The sequence below is a fragment of the Triturus cristatus genome, chromosome 10 (assembly GCF_964204655.1).
Source record: "Triturus cristatus chromosome 10, aTriCri1.1, whole genome shotgun sequence".
NCBI classification, from domain to species: domain Eukaryota; kingdom Metazoa; phylum Chordata; class Amphibia; order Caudata; family Salamandridae; genus Triturus; species Triturus cristatus.
The window spans coordinates 201,149,418-201,164,805 of NC_140593.1; the positions used below are offsets into that span (position 1 = coordinate 201,149,418).

At 45.3% G+C, this 15,388-nt stretch overlaps 1 protein-coding gene across 4 annotated transcripts in view; it reads left to right on the top strand.

The window, feature by feature from the left end:
• AGMO (alkylglycerol monooxygenase) overlaps positions 1-15,388 on the top strand; it is an 890,221-nt gene that overhangs the window by 26,303 nt on the left and 848,530 nt on the right. For all 4 annotated transcript variants that reach the window (XM_085630810.1, XM_085630809.1, XM_085630808.1 and 1 more), the window contains exon 3: positions 12,975-13,102. In XM_085630810.1, the coding sequence (XP_085486936.1) occupies positions 12,975-13,102 (128 nt within the window). The remainder of the gene's footprint in view (positions 1-12,974; positions 13,103-15,388) is intronic.

Sequence of the window (15,388 nt, forward strand, 5' to 3'; positions counted from 1 at the left end):
TCACACACCCCTCCCCAGGGCATGCAAGGCTGTGTACACTAGCAAACACACCAAATGCCAGGATTACCTCTGGGGCCAAAGCCTGGCCGATCTGCTGCACCCCCTCCCTGCAGCCTCCCCCACCCCCCCCACACACACACACAACCTCCCAGGCTGGGACAAAGGGTTTTTAAGTAAGTGGCTAATTCAATTGCGGTCCAAAGGTGAAGTGATCGAAGATTCGAATTACAGAATTCCCAGAGAAATGCGAGTTTATTTAAGGAGATCAGAGGCGTGATAAAAACTTTAAAAAAAACACACTCAATATTTCGTTTAGGTATTGGGGGTTTTGATTTCCTGCCGTTTTTCCAGCCATGGGAAAAAAGACTGCGGACACCCTGTCACGGCCGGAATTGCGGGTGGGGGGAATGGAAATGGGGTTGTCGCGGGGGAATGGTGGGAAGCGGGAGGGGTTTAATTAAATACAATGAATTATCAAATAAAAAACTTTTAAAAAGTACTTACTCAGCTTATGGATGGGTCCGGGTCCGACTCCAACCGTCCTACGGAAAATTCCTGCAGCTCTCCTCGTGAGTCTGACCTCGTCATCAGGAAAGGAAGCCTCCCTCCCTCTGCCTCCGCCAATCCCGACGCTGCTGAGGCGCTGGGGAGAGCGCCCCAGCCGCGCCATTTTCTCCCGCATAGAGAACAAGGGAGAGTGGGCAGTCGCGCTGGAGGGCAGGGGGGGAGTGGCTTACCCAGTGTTGTGGGTACTGGCTGTTTGGTCGGCTCCAGGGACCGACCAAACAGTCAGTACCCACAACAGTGGGTAAGCCACTCCCCCCCTGCCCTCAAGCACGACCGCCCACCCTTCCATCCCCAACCAGGCACTTCTGCTTTCTCGCAGTGCGAGAATCAGAAACATAAAATGGTAGTTTTTACCATTTTATGTTTCTGCCTTCTCGCACTGCGAGAAAGCGGGGGGCGACACCCAAACGCCCCTATGAAGGAGCCGCCACTGTTATTAACCCGCTCGTTCGTCACTATGACAACAGCATTAGATTGGGCAGAAGTTGAACAGGTTCAACTGAAAATATTACAACCAAGGCAGTACGCCTCACCTGTGGGATAAACGTGAAAAGCATATGTTAGTCATTTAAGGGTGCATTGTTTTACTTTGTATTAATTCCCACAGAGACTCCTTTTTTATGCAGAATCTCAGATTGAATCGATGGAGAGTGCTTGGATAAGTGACAGAGTCCATGTAAAATGACATACTGAGGGGCTTATTTACAAGAGGCCTGCACCACGGAGTGTCACTTTTTTTGACTCGCCCGTAGCGCAGGCCTCTCAATCATATCTATGAGGCGGTGTAAATCCAAAGCACGTGGCTTGCATGGACTCATAGATATGGAGTAAAGCAAGGCAATGCAAAGCGCTGTGTTGCCTTACTCTGCATCACGGAGGCGGTCCATGGGCTCTGCGGAGGGTGTTCCCACGCAACACCCATGGGTTTTGATGCGGCTCCAGATTTATAAAATCACGTAGACATGGGGCAGTGCCAAAACCATACGCCTCCCCAGAGCAGCCATAACAAGGAGATATGTTATCATTTCTCCTTGTTATTGCCTCTTTCCTTGTGTGCTGCATTAGAATGAGGAAAACACTTTTTGGGATTGTTTTTGTGCAGGAAGGTGCCCCTTCCTGTACAAAAACAATCCTGCCAACAATGCAGACACCCTTGCACCAAATTGTGCATGGGTGCTGGCTGAAAGGACAGGAATGCATGTGTCTCATAAATATGGTGCAGTCTTGCCCTTTCAAATTGGCGTTTGGCAGCGCAGCAAAAAGACTTGTGGCGCTTCCCTGTGCCAATTGTTTGTAAATATGCCCCTTCCGAAGTGACACTTTCAGTTATAAGCCAAAGCATGTTTTTATTCTGCAATAGAGAAAGATTCTTGTAAGCAAATGTTTTTTGGGAGGTACTAACTTGACATTAATTAATTGATGTCATGCTTCCAACGTGCCCGCTATAAAGTTCTGCATAGGCCCATGAATTACAAATGTGTCTCTTAGATGCAATCTCCTGCCCCCATTTATTTATGCAACTCTTTTCCAAAGCGATGAAACAAAGTTCTAAATTTTGCCTGATAATAATTCAAATATCTGCCTTTAGTTATTTTTGAAAAAAATTACTTTCATATTATATATTGTGAGTTATTTTACCATCTGTGAAAATCAAGCAGTTTCCCTTTTCCGATCTTTTATAAGGAATGAAAATAAGATCAATGAGGTTAAGATTCCAGCTGAAACATTGAGGGTATTGGTAGATTGCTGAAATTACCAGTATAGGTATTAATTTTGTCAGGGTAAGTTCCTGCGAACTCCAATCTGATATCCCTGGTTGCACGCACATTTAGGAAACCTTGATCAGCCTAGCAAGTTCCTTCCAACGGGGGAGCAACCTAAAGAAGTAATTCCCATTCTCAGCTCAATATTTCCCATGCATCTTGGAACAATAGCACAGGCTCTAGGAGTGCTTTGAAATCAAGCACAGTCTCTTTCCGGGTCAGGGAATCAGTCCCCTTTGAGATGTGAGATGACTTATTATGAAACATTGTGGGGAGGCTCATGCTCTTCCTTATCCTCCCAAACAATCCAACAACTATGTTTCTGGTGCCCCTGCCCATCTTGGGTCACCACAGGGCCAGTATTGAAATTTAGTGGGCCCTTTCTGGGGCTTATGGAGCACTCCTTCACCCAGTGGTATAAATAATAGATTAACAGTATCCCTGCTGTTGGTGCTTTTTTGTTAGGGAGCCTGGGTTTACTGCTCCCTTGTCAGACCTTTTCTTTGTCTGGGCTCCTGGTTCTCTCTCCTGCTTGGAGGGGGGGGGGGGGTGTCTTTCACAGCCCCTTGAGCGCAAGCCAGAAGAACACCTCCCTGGCACACTCTGAAGGCCCCACAACCTCCTGGCTTCTTGAAGGGCACTTGTGTGTCAGTGAAATCAAGGACCTCTCCAGGAAAGTCCCCCAGCAGGTCCATATCCCCAAATATTCCTAAGGGGCCTTAAAGGGGCAAGAGTGACTGGCCCTGGAGAGACAGATCCTAGTCCTTGGGGTCAGCTGGAGTTAAAGTCCTTCAGTCTATCCCTGCAGTGGGATCGGGTCGCTTCTTCCAGCTGGGCATTCTTTCATCATTGTCGCACCAAGATACAGTGTCTTCTCATCAGGCTCTCCCTTATGCAGGAGTTTTCAAGTGAAGGTGGAAAGTTCCATTAGCCAGGTACCCCTGGACAATCCTTGGGTGCCAAATCATCATCTCAACCCTTCTGTCCGGCATTCTGAAACATACTAACATGGCAACTTCAAGTTGTCTACGGAAAGAGCTTGCCTAAAGGACTCAGCTATGCCACAACTAACATAGCTGCTTGATCCCTTACCACTAAATCCTCAAAGAGGAGCCCCTTGTGTGTTTGGCTGCAGAGGTCTGGCCCTCTTCCTTTGTTTCTGGGACAGCCCAGATGCAGCGTGACAACCTGATTAACAGATGCAGATTTCCTCCTCACCGCTTCCATTTAGTGGAACTGGGTCAAGCACTGTTTCTGGCTCTCTTATGTGTGGAGGCATTTGATCATCCTGATAGCCAGCAGAATAATTACCTTGGCCCTGTGGTAAGGAGAACGACCTGGAATCTGTCCTTGAAGGGTCCCTTCTGCACCATGCTACCTGCACGCAGATACCAGGCTGTGCAAAACTGTAGATTCACATGCACAGCCCACTCATATTGGCACACATTGTGTGCTCATGTGCTCACGTGTAACCAGCCTAGAGCGTTTGCCTTAGTTATGCAGCAATAACCTTATCTTAAAAGGTGAACACTGGCAGTTACCACTCTCTGTTCATTTATTGTGAATTTACTGTGAGTGAGACTCAGGTAGTGAGTAAAAACCCCAAAACGGAGTAGTCAAAAGCGGAAATTCCAGCGGGGATTAAATGGGTATACAGTAGGTACGTATTTAAATGTGAAATTTCGGCGCCCCCGAAACATGGTGTATCCATTTTGATTTGGAAATACTGACCCATGTTGGGCTTAAAACCTGTGTTGATCCGGAGGGTCGCTATCTATTCGTCAACTAAAGATCAATGGAAAGGTATTATGCATAGGTTGAGTGTATGCGCCTTCATTCTTCAACTCACCCAAGTATTGACGGGAATAGATATTGCGATCATCCTTATAGGTGTGTATTGGAATCTGGCCTGGGATGTGGTCTTAGATGGATGTATCCAGTATTGCAGACAGAGCCCTCTTAGGAGATCTTGGGGCTGATCATGGCCTTAATGACGCATGGCATCTCTTACATCCAATAGACTGGTAAAGCACATACTTGTCCCCGGTTCAAGGCAAACAAACACAGCTGGATTTTTTTTGATGTCACATCCATTGCTTCCCCTTCTTTGTGAGCCTTCAGTACTAGAAAGAGCACTCTGGGACCACTCCTCTATTGCCCCACAGGTTGATATAGGCCTGTCATGGCCAATTCGTAAGCCCCGTTGTCTTAATCTGTCCCACTACAACCACCCAGTAGGTAAGAACCAGCTTAAAACCCACATGTATACCTACCTGGAGAACAATGATGGCTCGGTTGACTCTGCTTTGACATTATGGCTGGGGTGAAGGTGACCATCGAGGGGCAGCTGATGAGGGACACAGCCCTGTCCAATAGACAGAGGTAGGAGCATCAAAAGGCTCTGGAGGTGGTTATAGTCTGCCTAACACAAGCTTACACAGCTCCCCCTTCTGCTATTGGCAGGAACAACCTTGAGAAGGTGCGTATGGACCTCAATGCTCTTTCTACCTCCAAAGCCGAGTATGCGTTATGGACGTTGAAATACTGGCACTCCGAACAGGGAGAGAAGGCGGGGTGGCTACTGGTGGCGCAGCTCAGGCAGAGGGAGGTGGGCATGGCCATTCCTGCCATCATCACTGACTCAGGGGTGTTAGTCACTAAGCCACAGGAAATTGCAGACACGTTCGCATCCTACTATAGGGCCCTTTACTCACCGGAAATTATCCAGGGATCAGCGCAGATTAACGCCTTTTTGGATGGTATTCACTCACCGTGCCTCTCGGAGTAATAGAGGCAACTGCTTCAGGGCACAATCACTAAAGAGGAGATTGAGCAGGCCATCTCTGATCTACCCTATCATTAAACCTGGGCGAAGACGGCTTCCTGGCAGTGTTTAAAAAATGGACCAAATCTGAGGTGGTGGATCATCTCCATGATGCCTTCTCTGAGGCTGAACGCTTGAGCTCCTTGGGTTTAGTTTCCAAGTGGGTGCTGATTTAAGTCCTTCCCAAATCAGGAAAATACCCCCTTCTTCCCAGCAGTTATTGCCCCATATGCACAAGCAGGTCCTCCCTTCTCGTATTTACCATTCACATGTAAGTTTTGTCCCAGTTCGCTCATCCTGTGATTATCTTTGCACGTTAGCTCATGCGGTGTGGCTAGCAAATGGTCTTTTGGAGGAGGCCTTGACGCTGTCGATGGGCGTTGAGAAGGCCTTTGACTGTTTGCCGTACTTTAGAAATTTGGACTTGATGACGACTTCATCTCCAGAGTGAGGTGGCTCTGCAATTCCCCCTCACCACAGGTCAATTGTAGGGGATTTCTTTCTGATTCCTTCCCAGTCCACAGGGGTACCCGACAGGGTTGCCCACTCTCCCCCTGCTATTTCTCCTTGCAGTGGAGCCTTTAGCGGTGTCCCTACGTCAATTACACCAGATCATAGGTATCCCGATGCCCGGAGGTCTCTCAACATTGTATTTATATGCATATGACATTTTACTCACCCTATCAGCCTTACCTTCCTCCATTTCCATGGTATTAGAGATCATTGAGGCTTTTGTGATAATATTCAGCTACAAGGTGAACTGGGGAAAGGGTGAGGTCTCGCCTTTATCGTGAATCACCACATGTGCTACCCTCACCGGTTAGCCATTCTTGGGCATCCTAGTTAACAGAGGCCTGGAGCGCATTGTGGCAGATAACCAGGACTCACTTATGGAGCAAATGCGAATGGACTTCAGGAAATGGTCTCACCTGAATCTCTCTCTCTAGGGACAGACTCAAACAGTGAAAGGGTTACCTTCCCCCTAAATATGTATGTGTTGGGCATGCCTCCCCAACTAACACCCCTCTCGACCCTCTATCAGATAGACAAGTCTATTAAGACTTCATCTGGTGTTCAGCAAGACCACACTCGGCAACCCGGAAGCTTATCACCCATAGATCAGAAGGAGGATCTGTGGATCATTATTGTCTAGCCTTACAATTGGCACAAATGCCCAAATGCATCAAAACCCTCAGCAACAAAAGAACCAACAAGCACTCCAAATGTTTCACCCCAAACTCAAAGCAGAAAAACCCCACTACGCCATTAGAGAAGCAAAGAAAGGAGCACTCGCCACCCCCCTCCAGTCCACCAACCGCACCAAAGAACTATTCCACATCCTCAGAGAATTCTCCCTGGAAACCGTCAAAAACACCATCTAGCCCTCCCAGTCCCTGTGCAACTCACTCGCCAACTTCTTCCACACCAAGATTGCCAACATCTACAAGAACTTTGAACCCCAACCACCCCACTCTGACCTCCCCTCTCTTCCCACCATCCTCCTGCTCTATCTCCTAACTAAGTGGACACCTCTCTGCACCGAAACCACAACATCCATCATGTCCTCCATCCATTATAGAGCACAAACTGACCCCTGCCCACTCCATGCCTTCAACCTCAGACACAAAGAAATTGTACCCTGCTCACTGGCATCATCAACTTAGTGCTCAGATCCGCCACCTTCCTAGAATTATGGAAGCATGCAGAAGTCAAGCGACCTCTGAAGAAACCCACAGCGTACCCATCAGACCTCAAGAACTACAGCCCCATCTCGCTCAATCCCTTCCCGGCCAAGGTTCTGGAGAAAGCTGTCAATCATCCACTCACAGGCTACCTGGAATCCAACCACCTGCTCGACCCCTCCCAATCCGGGTTCCTCTCAAACCACTACACTGAAACTGCCCTTATAGCCACCACAGACAACGTCAGAGCCATCCTTCACCATGGTGAGTCAGCAGCCCTGATCCTCCTCGACCTGTCAGCGGCCTTCAACACAGTCTCCCTCACCTTCTCATCCAAAGACTTCATTGCATCACCATCCACGGCAATGCCCTCAAGCTATCCTCTTTTCTCACCAGATGCACTCAGAGAATCTGCCTCATGCCACACAGCTCTGTCCCCATGAGCATCATCTGCGGTGTACCCCAGGACTCCTCACTTAGCCCCACAGTGTTCAACGTCTACATGACGCCACTGGCACCCATTGCCCACAGCCATGGTCTCAACATCATCGCCTACACAGACAACACGCAGCTGATACACTTGCTTACCAGATACACAGACACCACTAGAGAAAACTTCAAGAATGCCATGACTGATGTCGCCGACTGGATGACAGGCTACTGCCTCAAACTCAACTCCGACAAACCAATGTTCTCTTCTTCAGAAGATCTCCCTCACCGTGGGACAACTACTGGTGCCCCTCTGTCCTTGGACCAGCTCCACCCCCACCATCCACGCCTGCTACCTCAGTATCATCTTCGACAGCAAGCTCTCCATGAGGCAACAGGTCAACTCTGTCGCCTCCACCTGCTTCAATACCCTCAGAATGCTCTCTAAAGTCCTCAGATGAATCCCATCAGACACCAGAAGAACTGTTACACAAGCCCTCATCACCAGTCCACTTGGCTATTGGAACAACGTCTACTCAGGAACCACCACCCACCTCTTTAAGTGCCTCCAAACTATCCAGAACGCAGCATCAAGAGTGATCCTAGACCTGCCCAGATGATCCCACATCACTCCTACTTCCGTAGCCTTCAATGGCTCCCGGTCAAGAAGAGATGCCACTTCAAACTGCTCAGGCACACCTACAAAGCCCTCCACAACGCAAGACCACAATACCTGAACAACCGCCTGACACATGTAGTCTGCCTCCTTTCTCTGGCCCTCGCCACCATCCCCCGCATCCATCACTCCAGAGCCTGAGGACGCGCCTTCTCCCACATCACCGCCAAGGCCTGGAATGACCTCCCCATCCACCTCCGAACCTCTATCTCCCTCGCCAAATTCAGGAGCCGCTTCAAGACCTGGCTGTTCGAATAAGCCCCATGCAGCGCCTGATACTCCCCGGGGTGATGAGCGCTATACAAATACTGATTGATTAATTGATTGATTGATTGAAATGACGTACCTGCACTCTCGGGTCCAAGATCCCCGTTATGGGTTGCAATCAAACTCAGACTTCAAGAAGCCTCGTTCCGACTACAGGTCCTCTATCATCCTGGCCCAGCCACCAAATCCCCCAACTCTATGCTGAATGGCATGTACGCCACCTGGATACGGGCTTACAAGCTATTTTCAGTTGGTGCAAATCTCCATGACAAGGCTTACCTCTAAAACAATACTGGTATTTGCATGGGGGGGCATGCGTTACTGGGTCCCCTGACATAGAGCTGGGATTCTAACCCTCAAGCACCTGGTTTCTGGCAGCGAACTCAAGGTCTTTGAGATGCTGCAGGACAAATTTGTCTTGCAGCATACTCAACAATGGCGCTATATACAGTTATGTCACTGCCAACAAACTGAGTCCTGAACACTGGACCATATCGTGTTACCTGGTGTTCTCTTACCTTAACACTTGGGATCAGTTTAAAGTTGTGATGTCCAGGTTCTACAATCTTCTGATTTGCCACCTCTACTCCTAGCCACAATTGGCTAGCCTCAGGATGACCTGGCAGGCTCGCCTGTAGGTGGAATATGATGAGGAGGGCTGGTTAGAACTCATGGAAGCCCTAGAATGGGGAGTCTGGGAAGTACGGATGAAGTTCAATCTATTTAAGATTCTTCGGGACTGGATCCCGGCAAGGGTTTAGGTCGGAGGGTTGCTCCCTCACTCTACCTGCTGGTAATACGATCACTCTCCCTGTGATATAGTTGATATATTACTGGATTGTCCTGCCATTCATCCCTTCTGGACAGCAGTAGGGTCTATGCTCCTGGAATCCACGGATTTGCCCTCACCCCTTCCAGACCCCCTAATTATCCTCCATGACTTACCAGACCTTTTCAAGCTGACCCACCATGCCTGTTGTCTGATCGTCACTGCCCTTACTTTATCCAAGATATGTCCCTCTATGACATTGGCGTTCTCCACAACTGGCATTGCATGAAGAATGGCTCACAGAAAAGTCCAAGATCGATTCCTATAAAAAGATAATTTACAACTTAATGGACAAAGCAGATATATTTCCTCTCACATGGTCTCCCTTTCTGTAGGATGCCCCCCCAATTCGCCACGACTCCTGATTCTGTCTTGTCATTGTCACTGCAATCCCCCCCCCCAGCATTACTATACTTGGGCTTCGTCTGAATGATCATTTCCCTCCCCTCTCTACCCTGCTTTGTAGTTTAGTCTCATCTTCCCTCATGTCCTTTTTCCTTTCTTTTCTTTTCTTCTCTCTATCCATGGCTTATTTACTCACACCTCTCCATCTTTTTTCTTCCTTTCTTATATTTTAGCAACTGTTGGTATTGGTACAGGTATTGCAAGCAGGATTTGTATCTTGCTATTGATTTATGCTAGACTTGCATGTCATTGAATTTGCTGATATTTCTTTTTTGGCACTTAATTTATGCCAATAAAATAATTGACAAAAAAAGTCAGCTCTTTTTACCCAGATCATGTGCATGCTATGAATGCAGTTATGACAGCTCTTCCCTATCAAATGTTACTGATTTAATATTTAAGTACTTTTATACATTATTAATGTGCCATACAGCTGGCTGTTCGGAGCAACCCGAACATAAAATCACATACTATATTAGTTGGCTGTAAACATGTTAGCTGTAAAATGTCTTGACATAAGTAGTGACATAGTGTGATGTCCGTAGAATGTAAGAATAGTACAATTTTATGTTTCGAAAACAGTGCAGGTCTAGTTATGCAAGGACAGGGAATGGAGCTGCCATACATATATGCTGTTACTACATACTATTTGTCAAGAATATTTTTCAAGGATTGAATATCCTGACTGCTTTATTTTTCATGAAGCGCTTGTCTACATGCACCATTATAGTGAGTATGACACCACTGATAACTTTTTATTTCATGGTACACAGGCTAAGGAGAAGAGGAAACATTATGCAGGTAAGAAACAAATAGACAAGAAGAAAGATAGCAAATTGGAGATTTAGTGATAGTTAAACAACAGCAAATGAGGAAGTTGTACTGTAAAATCAATCCATCCCAATTGAAAATAGTGAAAACAATTCAAACAGTGGTGTAACACACCACACAGTATGCTACCCTTCAAGTCTCTTATCGTTAATAGTGCCCATTTCTAGTATTGTACATGCCAGGTACACCCTGCACCTCAAAAAACACTCAACCATCCCATCATGAGGCCCATATTTGTTCCCATTTTCTGAGTTAGCCACAATATTTTGAAACAGCTTTTTCTACTCCCATGCACCAGTCCATCATGGTGCTTTTGAGTGGTGGCAAAATATATCCTTCCGTCCTTGTTATCGATACTCTGTGCAAATGTGCTGGGGTCCGCAGACACAAAGCTATATTATCAAAGGGAACTTATAACAATTTAGGAATAGGTAAATGGCTGCCCTTTTAAACAGAGTGACTATGACAGTGCCATTAGTAGCCCTTGCAGAATCTCCTCGCTTTAGCAAGGGTATACCAGATAAAAACCTTGCCCGCAGCTAAGCTTTGTCCAATAATAGCGCATAGTTCTCTTCGACTGAGGATCAGCGGAAATAGCCTGGGTTTGCTTTACCACTGAATAGGAAAAATTCTTCACATGGGGCAAGGTTGATTTGCCATAGAAAACAGTGCCTAGGACCATCTTCCATTGGGTCCTCAGGTCACAATGATGGTTCCCTCGAATTATCTAGAACTGGGCGACAATCACTCTTACTATCTAGCTGCATCTAAGACATGATGGTTCTGAGCAGAGATATTCCACAGTGCTCGCCGTGCAGAATGAAAAGTCTTCATGCCTGTCTAGGACATTGTTATTTTGCTGTGCAAAAACAAATTCCCACTGGAAGTATTACTTTAGAAATCTGTTAAGAACGTCTGGGGCCTCAAAAAGTGTGGGCTCTTGTGCTTAATGCCCCTTTGCTCCAAACACCCAACAACTTTCTAGCCGTTCATTCACTGCTCTTGCCCAGACTGTATCTCCAGAAGTCTTTCCTGGCTGTGTCATAGGACGTACGCTGACCCTCCTTCCATTGACACCCCTAATTGTCTCCAATTATGCCTCAAAGTAAAAGGGTACAGGCTATGGCGTTTAGGTGATGGGGGTCCTAGTGTCTAAAATATGTTGAGCTGGTGGGTGGTTGGCTCAGGGCGTAGAGCAGCCAGAAATGATGGGTGCAGAAACAGAAATCTCTGCTTTCCCTTTGCCTCGGGCAAATACACATGTGCTGAAGATGCTGTCTATTGCTGTCCTTTTATCATGTCAGCGTTTTGGTATTTCATTCCTGATTTCAGAGTCATGCGTGGGCATCCACAATATTATCACAGTCATTGTCAAACCATTATTACTGATGGTTTATACATGGTCAAATATGGTTGCCAATAATTTAACCATTATTTGTACCATACATGTGATCAAGGTATTCTTGCTCTAACCCGTGTCCCACAGTCTGGTGCCTCGGTTGCTTGTAACTTTCACATGGGTCCTTTAGTGTTTTGGGTACATCAGGGTACATCAGCCAAATGTGGTGACAGGGGTCTGGGATTTGAGGTGCTGAATCAGCCATGGTATATCCCCCTCCAAAGATGCCCCGGAGTGTGGATATTATTAGATAAACAATGGCTATCTATAAGGGGCCATTTCACAAGTGTTTTCTGTTAGAGAATATATTGCAGGTAATGTGTAGCTTCAGTGCACTTCTCTTGCCAGTTTTTAGGTAGGTTTGGTCAGTTTTGTGGCATTTGTGACTCTTTGAATGGTTTCCACACCAAATGTCAGTGGTTTAGCCATTTACGGGTAGGAGGAGTGCTTACCTTGCCATTTTTTGCTTCTTTGATGACTCCCAAAGTCCTCTCAAAGTGGGATGGTCATGTGCATTACAGGAGGGGATTCAGAATGGCTCTGGTTGCTCAGGACAGGTCAGTAATATTGTAGTGAAGAAGCTGTTCATATCACATTTTCATTCTACATCCAAGCCTGATCAGGTAGCCTGGTTGGCATTCCCTGCAACACCACATTGGCAGAAACCCTATCTCAGTTGAATGTTTCACCTGCACCAGAGCTTCAACAGAGCAAAGAACATGGAGGCAAGTGATTGACATTAATACTATGATGGATATTGACTTTGCAAGTTTGGAGCGTGTCTGTGGGAGAAACAATTTTGAGGATTGGTTGAGCAAAAAGGGGGTTTTAGCTGCTATCTCGAGTATGAAATCTTCAAGAAACTAGTAGTGAGAAAATTGGCTGTTGTTTGGTTCAGTGCTTTAGCTACACAAACATTGCAAGTATGTCTGTCACATCCCTGTATTGTTTAAATAGTGTATTTAAGAGCTGGCAAAAGCGTAACATTGTACTCCCAATTCTGCCGTTTTGTGTACTGAAGCATTAAGAATATTGTTGGCCTTCATCCCATTATCACTGGAAGGTTTTAAATTAATCTCATTAAATCACACAAAAAAAAATGATGCCTGCTACTTAAATAAGCATAAACGACGGTGCTCTAAATCTTTCTTTTGGGACTCAGTTTACTGTAAGTATATCTGGGTCAACGTAAGTACTTTTTTACACTTTTACTTTTTTACTCTTTGTAAAATACTAACTAGCACGTAAACACGTTCTGTTGTGCATGGTGCTGTGAATATATTATCTTATTTCCTTTTAAAGGCTACTCCATATTTCGTCGCAATGCTGGCGCTGGAATTTGTTCTAAGCTGGCTTTGGAAAGGGAAACCTCTTCGGATAAACGACGGGCTAACATCTCTCTCTGCAGGTGTTGTGTCACGACTTCCAGAGTAAGTGCAACTATTACATTCATATTTTTTTGTGAAAAACAATAATTGTTTTCATTGTACATTGTAATAGCATTCAGTCTGAAAAACGAGCCGCCCTTGTGAGGGTTACATGCAATTAATTAAACCCATGTCCCTTACTGATAGAAAGCACTTTTTGATTTCCATGCCTAGATTTTCATCATTTATATTCCAGTTACTTTATTGATAATACATGAATATTCCTCTAAGAGCACAGAGAGCTGATTGATGTTGGTAACTCTTGCAGGAATGAACTAAAATGTGGCCAATGGTTATGGAAAAAATATTTTACAAATCTTTTTAAATGTGTAGGGTAAGGATAATTATCCAGTCCTTCCTTATCTGCTATTTGTAACCAAAATTTCCAGCATAGTAAGACCAACCCACAAACCTTGACAGAAATACTTCAAGTAGAATAAAGTTGTAAAGGGGCAGTATTGAGCCTGACATATTTGGATCAATTTTTTTTGTAAATCAACTGAAGGTAAGCCGGAAAGCAATGATTATCTGTCTTTAGTGTGACCCTAAGCTTCTCTGTCAACCAATGAAATGAGCATATAACCGAATGAAGAAAAGTCCTTCCCTAACCCTCATTTCCTTGCAACATCTGGGTTACCTGAAAGTGCCTCAACAAGTAGGATACGAGACAGTGCATTTCTATAATCAAGTGTGGCATTTAATAGTGATTGTAGCACAGATAGGTGAGGATTAGCAAGATCATACGTAAGTCAGAAACTTTCACAGCAAGCCCTTAAATAAACTAACTGAGTACCACACACTCTGGACATTCATAATGATTGTAATCATACCAGAGAAGATGTTGACCGAAAATCAGAGGATGCCAAAATCATGCAACCTTACTGATAATTTGTTATGCTCCAGAGGTGGCATTTGCGGTTGAACACCATTCAATTTATGGTTGCATACAGACATTCTATCCTACACAGATTACAGGGCCCTAGCACAGAAGCAGTGTACAAGCTGATGACGGCGATTTAGAAATATATGAGTGTCTTACGCACAAGGGTTGCAAGACAAACCTAGCAGCATGGTAAATAAACCCATATTTGGTATCATATAATGTTGACTGAGTGGTAGGTTAGAGGGAAGTATGGAGGATGTCACACTAGCAAGATAGTTATGGTATATTTTCGTCTGCACACCGTTTGTCCCTAGTGTTGTTAGATGTGCTCACTCTTATGGGTGAACCGAAAAACCCAAGTCTATACATATAACAAAACAGTGGTCTATAGTGGAATGACCTTCTTTGAATCCCCCCTGTTCAACCGGTACCACTGAATTCTGGTCTGCCCAATCTTTTAGTTTACCTAATACTATTTTTGCGAAGATCTTTTCCCAATATCTATTAGATTAATTAATCTATAGTTTTTTGGGACTTGCATATCGCCTTTCTTGTGTAAGGGCCTTATTATTGCACCCTTCCAATTATTAGGGAACTTCCCAGTTTCTAAAATAACTTGGAACATCTCAGCAAAGAATTCTGCCCACCAGTCCAACTGAGTTTTAATTACCAGGGCAAGGAGGTTGTCTGGACCTGCTGCCCTTGTTAGATTCAAACGTTTTATCGTGTTTTTCACTTCAGAGGCCGAAAAGTCGGGTTTTAAAACTGCTACCAGACCGCTCAAATCTGGTTGCAAACCCTCTTCCGGTTCTCTGCCTGGGCTATATAATTCCAGCAAGTATTCCTCCCAAGCTGCTTCTTCTACGACACAGTTCATTGTGGCCGCAGAGCGGTCTACTGCTGATTGAATTCGTTTCCAGAACTGGCGTATATTCTTTGTTTCTATTGCCTCAAGCAGCTCTTTCCAACAGTCTTCTTTAACTCTCTTTTTGCCCTCCTAATTAACATATTTATATTCTCTTTTTAATTTCATGAGGATATCAGCCTTACCCTGATCATACTTTATACTTAGGCTACGTGCTGTTCTCCTCAATTCTCTCTTCTTTTTCAAACAATTCTTTGTAAACCACCTTCCTTGTCCCTCCGGCTTTCTTTGGTTCCTTTTATCATTTATTTTGTCTTTCCTCAGACCATCGCTGAGGCTTTGGACCACTTCTTCAATTTTATCCACATACCAATCCAAGCTCTGGCCACTTAATGTGCCCAGAACTAGGTTCTGCTGCAATTTTACTAGCTGGGCTACATACTCTTCTGTTAGTCTTGTGGTGATTCGCCTGGGGTATCCCACCTGTTGTTCAATAACTTTATCACAGGGGTTCAAATGTACGTCTAGGAGCTCTAGTTCT